The 6031-nt window shown below is 48.8% G+C and overlaps 1 protein-coding gene across 7 annotated transcripts; it reads right to left on the minus strand.

The window, feature by feature from the left end:
* Window positions 1-264: 264 nt before the first annotated feature.
* Window positions 265-4832, minus strand: LOC104059563 (keratin-associated protein 10-4-like). 7 transcript variants are annotated; one of them, XM_054050600.1, is made up of 3 exons: window positions 4698-4832; window positions 3375-3473; window positions 265-2864 (listed from the first exon to the last, which is right to left on the minus strand). In XM_054050600.1, the coding sequence occupies exon 3, from the start codon at window positions 2842-2844 to the stop codon at window positions 670-672; it is 2175 nt and encodes a 724-aa protein (XP_053906575.1). In that variant the 5' UTR covers window positions 2845-2864; window positions 3375-3473; window positions 4698-4832; the 3' UTR covers window positions 265-669. The 7 variants fall into 7 exon arrangements, with proteins under 7 accessions (XP_053906575.1, XP_053906573.1, XP_053906574.1 ...); XM_054050598.1 differs by having other exon boundaries at window positions 265-2886; XM_054050599.1 differs by lacking the exon at window positions 4698-4832 and adding an exon at window positions 3772-4069.
* Window positions 4833-6031: the final 1199 nt, after the last annotated feature.

Genomic DNA, 6031 nt, shown 5'->3' on the forward strand with positions numbered 1-6031 from the left:
CCCTGAGCTCCTCCATCTTCGGAGCAGCACTTCAGGGTTTTCCAAACCCCAGGAGACCCATGCTTCCTTGTGATGTTCAGCATCCCCCCTCCTCGTAAAGATCTGGGATATCCCAGATGAGTCCCAGCTGTCGTCTTAGCCATTCTCACATATTCTAGCAGGAGCTTCCACTCTGCAGAGATCAGGCTTTTAGGAGGAAACTAGAAGGACAACATGGGAGTCTGAAGAAAAGCAGAAGTGAAGGAAAAGCTTGCAGAGAGATGATGCCAAGATACGTTTTTTTTATTATAGCTTCATACAAGAAAAGAAGAAAATGATAAGAAAGAATGAATGAGGAGATTCCTCCACGCAAATCAGTACAAAGAATCACAGAATCTCTCCCAGCTGAAATTCCTGGGGGTCCAAACTCAATTAGTTACATGTTACAAGGAAAGTGCTTGAAGTAAATACAGCAGAAATGACCCAGAATGTAAAGAAAACCATCTGAGGATTTACTCTTCCTTGGACAGGAAGGGCACGAGGAAAGCAGAGATGTGAGGAAAGCGTTGGCAAGTTCAGGGATTTGCAAACCGTTTTGATTCCTTAGCTTTTGGAGATCCCACAGGGCAACGGCATGTCGAGCGGAGTCCCCTCATGGGTCCCACCACAGGAGACACCACACGCAGCCCCTCAACAAGCCTTGGATTTACGACAGCAGATATCTGCACATGTGATGGAGTAGTGGCGGCCACAGGGACAGGTGTAGACACACGTGCACTGGGGGACAGCTTGCGTGACGCAGGTGGTGGGACAGGATTCTACGCATTTTGTAACAGCCTGGACACCCCCACAGCAGGGATCCACACAGGTGGTGGTGCACGTGGTCACTTCCTTACAACACGGATCCACACACGTGGTGGTGCACTTGGTCACTTCCTTACAACATGGATCTACGCATGTGGTGGTGCACTTGGTCACCTCCTGGCAACACGGATCTACACAGGTGGTTGTGCACTTGGTCACCTCCTGGCAACATGGATCTACACAGGTGGTGGTGCACTTGGTCACCTCCTGGCAACATGGATCTACGCATGTGGTAGTGCACTTGGTCACCTCCTGGCAACATGGATCTACACAGGTGGTTGTGCACTTGGTCACCTCCTGGCAACATGGATCTACACAGGTGGTGGTGCACTTGGTCACCTCCTGGCAACATGGATCTACACATGTGGTGGTGCACTTGGTCACCTCCTGGCAACATGGATCTACACATGTGGTGGTGCACTTGGTCACCTCCTGGCAACATGGATCTACACAGGTGGTTGTGCGCTTGGTCACGTCCTGGCAGCAGGGATCCACACAGGTGGTGGTGCACTTGGCCACCTCCTGGCAGCAGGGATCCACGCATCTGGTGAAGCATTTGGTCACCCCGCCACAGCATGGCTGCATACACTTAGACAGGCATCTGTTAAGTCCCCCACAGCATGGATTTACACACCTGGTGGTGCATCTGGTCATTCTGCCACAGCATGGATCCACATACTTGGAGCATCTGGTGACACCTCCACAGCATGGATCTACACACCTGGTAGTGCATTTGGTCACACCCCAACAACACGGATCAACGCATGTGGTGGCACATCTGGTAACAGGTCCACAGCATGGATTTATGCATTGGGTGGTGCACTTGGTCACTTTCTCACAGCAGCAGGGGTCCACACAGGTGGTGGTGCACTTGGTCACTTCCTTACAACACGGATCCACACAGGTGGTGGTGCACTTTGTCACTTCCTTACAACACGGATCCACACAGGTGGTAGTGCACTTGGTTACCTCCTGGCAACACGGATCCACACAGGTGGTGGTACACTTGGTCACTTCTTTACAACACGGATCCACACAGGTGGTGGTGCACTTGGTCACTTCCTTACAACACGGATCCACACAGGTGGTGATGCACTTGGTCACTTCCTTACAACACGGATCCACACAGGTGGTGGTGCATGTTGTCACCTCCTTGCAACAAGGATCTACACATGTGGTGGTGCACTTTGTTACTTCCTTACAACACGGATCCACACAGGTGGTAGTGCACTTGGTTACCTCCTGGCAACACGGATCCACACAGGTGGTGGTGCACTTGGTCACTTCTTTACAACACGGATCCACACAGGTGGTAGTGCACTTGGTCACTTCTTTACAACACGGATCCACACAGGTGGTGGTACACTTAGTCACGTCCTGGCAACACGGATCCACACAGGTGGTGGTACACTTGGTCACTTCTTTACAACACGGATCCACACAGGTGGTAGTGCACTTGGTCACTTCTTTACAACACGGATCTACGCAGGTGGTGATGCACTTGGTCACTTCCTTACAACACGGATCCACACAGGTGGTGGTACACTTGGTCACGTCCTGGCAACACGGATCCACACAGGTGGTGGTACACTTGGTTACCTCCTGGCCACATGGATCCACACAGGTGGTGGTGCACTTGGTCACTTCCTCACAGCACGATTCTTCGCATCGGCTCGTGCACTCGGTCACTTTGCAGCAACATGGAGTCGCACGTGTGGTGGTGGACTTGGTCGCTTCCTCACAGCATGAAGACACACATGTGGGGAGTCCGAGACAGCACGGATTCATGCAGCTGGCAGTCTGAGTACCCAGCTTCACGTACGTGAAGGTGCCCTGAGGAAGCTGAGTGCAGCAGCGGGAATCCAGACGTGGAGGCAGGCACTGGATGTTACGGACAATACCACGGGAATCCACGAATTTATTCACGGGAAAGTTCCTCACCAAGACTTGGGGAGGTGGAATACAGAGTTGTCTTAGTTGACAATCATTTTGGCGCTGCATCTTGGAGGGAGGGGTAATGTCTGAAAATAGGAAACGAATAAACTGTGGAAAATAGAGACATTCAGGTTCAGAAGGCTGTTTTATGCACTGAGTTAAACGGTACTTTTTCTACTGGAAGTAGAAAACTCTACTAACTCTTCTAACTCCACATGAAAGCATTTTAGTCAGGATTATACATTTCAAACAACTTCTTCTCAAAACAGGAAAGAAAATTGGTGTTATTTGACTCAGCTGGAGTCCAAATTACAGGGTCTGGGGTGATGACGGCCCCAACCTGTCCACAGGTCCCTTCAGTTTGGGATTAATTCTGACCCTCCTTCTCTATTTCCACATGAAAAGGAGACTCCTAGGCTTCCGATAGTGCCCTGTCCATACGCACGTCCTCAGCTGGAGGACGTGAGTGGAGGCTTCGTGCTGGAAAATGCCCACAAGGCAATGATCCAACGCTCACAGTGCGGCTGCTTTCCCAGCTCTCCCACAGAAGTCCTCCTAGTCCATCTCATCCAGATTCCCTTCAAGGCACTGCTTACCCTTGCAGCCTGCGAGTCTCCACTTCTTATCTTCCCTCCCACTTTTTCCCTTTGAAGTCCTGGTTTTGCCTTTTGATCTCTCTCAAGCCCAATAATTTCCTGGTTAAAACAAGGGTAGCAATGTCACCGGGGAAAGACAGAGGTTAGTCCACTCTCAACTGCTCTGAGATGCATCTTGATTGGAGAAAGCACAGCGATTGCAAACCACACGGCAAATAAATGCTGGTAGAAGATGGAATGAATATTTATCCTTAGCTGAGCTACTTGATAAGTACCATACACGAACCTGGCTATGCAGAAGCTCTAGTAAGTCTTCTACCTTGCTTCTGCCGATTATATTTCAAATCAAATAACCACAGCCACAACATTAGTTCCCAGGATGCCAAGAAAGACTTACCCAGCTCACCACCAGCAAACCCAATTCACCACTAGCCAACGAAACCAAAACGGTTTGAGAAACACTACAATATGAATCCTTTTATATGATTTCAGTGTCCGTGTGTCCGGAAGTGAGACACCTCAGGGGTATGGAAATACAGTTTTTAATAGTCCAGACCTGCTCCACCTCCAGTTCCTAAATTACTTGCTTACATTATAATTTTTAGTGCAACCTAGCCGCTGAGATGGTACCTGCAACACGATGACTGCTGCCTGCAAGCTTGAATACCTGATCCGTGTATTTCCTATGAGGGATGAGGAACAAAGAACTGATGATCCAGCCTGGAAACAATCTCCCTCGGGATTCGACTTTGTTTGGATAGAAGTCCATTTTGGTATGTTTTCTTGCAGACTGAGACAGCCATAGAAACCAGGATTAGAGATGGGATAGGACTCTGTAAGCGGCTTTGGTCTGCTCTGTTCTCCAAGTTTGTTCATTCTTACTAGAACACAGCATTCCTGAGAATTTTATTCCCAATAATTTGGTCAGGACTTGTTGCAACTTCTCAGTGTGCAAGAAAACATAGAAAATTAACTTCTATCCAAACAAAGTTGAACCACGAGGGAGATTGTTTCCAGGCTGGATCATCGGTTCTTTGTTCCTCATCCCTCAGAGGAAGCACATGGATTAGGAATTCAAGCTTGTGGTCATTGCCTCTTGCCCTGTATCTGGGCACTTCTGAGAAGACCCTCTCCATCAATACCTTTTAGGAGTCCCAATTCTTAAGTCCTTTCCTTTCCAGTGCGAGCAGGTCCTTCACCATCTCCTCATTCATCATGTCCCTGGACCATATTTGCAGTCTCTACTTGACTCACTCCAGTTTGTCAGCAACTGCCTTGTATTGTGGGATCCGATTTGGCCTCAGCATCCAGACGCGGTCTCACATGTGCCAGGCGGAGCACTCATCCCCCTGTAACTGTTGGTTTCCATCAGAGAGTGCAGCCCAGTCCATGGGAGCATCCAAGTTTTCCAGGCAGCTTCATAACATCTTTGCTCCTCAATCAAGCGCAGTATTTCAACATAACAACCATTTGGTGTGATTTGGGCGGTTAGGCAGGCAGGGAAGCCTTCCTACTGTGTTAAGGTCTTCAGCGTCACTTCCGTTCTTTCCAGGACTTCTCCTTTGACAGCCCATCTCTATGCAGGGACGCGCCAGTGTGACGAACCGTCTGTGTTTGGTGCTCCGATCACGGTACCCATGGCTGTGGCCCATTTTGGTTTGCCATGAACATTTCTATCACATAGTGGACTAAATTCAGACTGAGATACACCATTCCTAAAAGACGGTGGACTGTGCATGACTGCTGCTGCACAGAGTCGCCGCTTTCTGCCTCCCACAACTGCAGTCAAGTAAAGATGCTCTCATCTGGAAAGTCCTCGTTATAAGACAGAAGGGAGAGAAAACAAACGCATTGTCTACGAGAGATCAAAGACTCTGGAACTCCTTCTGTGCTCACTCCAAACCAGCCTTAAGTGACTTAGTGACACAAACATTGAACCAGTATTATCTGCATGCAGATATATCATCCAGAGACAAAGGTGTATTCTTGTGTCCGCACGCTGTTCTCCTTTTAAGTACTCGTGTCCATGCTGCCGAGCACAGCGGTGGCCAAAATAGTGGCTTTTGCTTATTTAAGTCGAAAGAAGTAAATGTGGGGAGCGTGACCAGTGCGCTGCTGACCACAGTGATTTATGTTCACCCTCAGAATAATTCAGCTGGCTTTGGTAACCAGTGGGCTTGAAGGGAGAAGAGTGCTGCTCACATCCTATCACTCATCTGCTCTTCAGAGGTGTGAGGATAAAGGCAACATCGTGGCGTTGGAGTAGTGTTATGCTATTTGAGTTTGAGCTCCAGAAGAAGATGCAAAACATCATGAGACTAATGATGATATAAGAGTTTCCAGAAGCACGTCAGGACACTTCCACCAGCAGAATACATCCATGGAAAGAGGTCAGATGTGGCTAAAAATAAAGGAATCCCCACATCCCATCCTGACACTAATGGTCTGCATGATGTGTTGGGCTGGAGGATGTTTCACAGTCACAGAAACACTGACCCATGACTGGCCGACACTTTGAGAGCAAGCCGAGAGACCATTCATTTCCCAAATTCTTCTCTGATGTCAGCCCTGCGGAAAGGACACGTGAGTTGACAAGCCGTCTTTTGCTCACTTGAGGTTATGCTACAGCCACGGAAATAGCTGGTTTCCATTAAAAA

Source organism: Cuculus canorus, chromosome 28 (genome assembly GCF_017976375.1).
Source record: "Cuculus canorus isolate bCucCan1 chromosome 28, bCucCan1.pri, whole genome shotgun sequence".
NCBI lineage: Eukaryota > Metazoa > Chordata > Aves > Cuculiformes > Cuculidae > Cuculus > Cuculus canorus.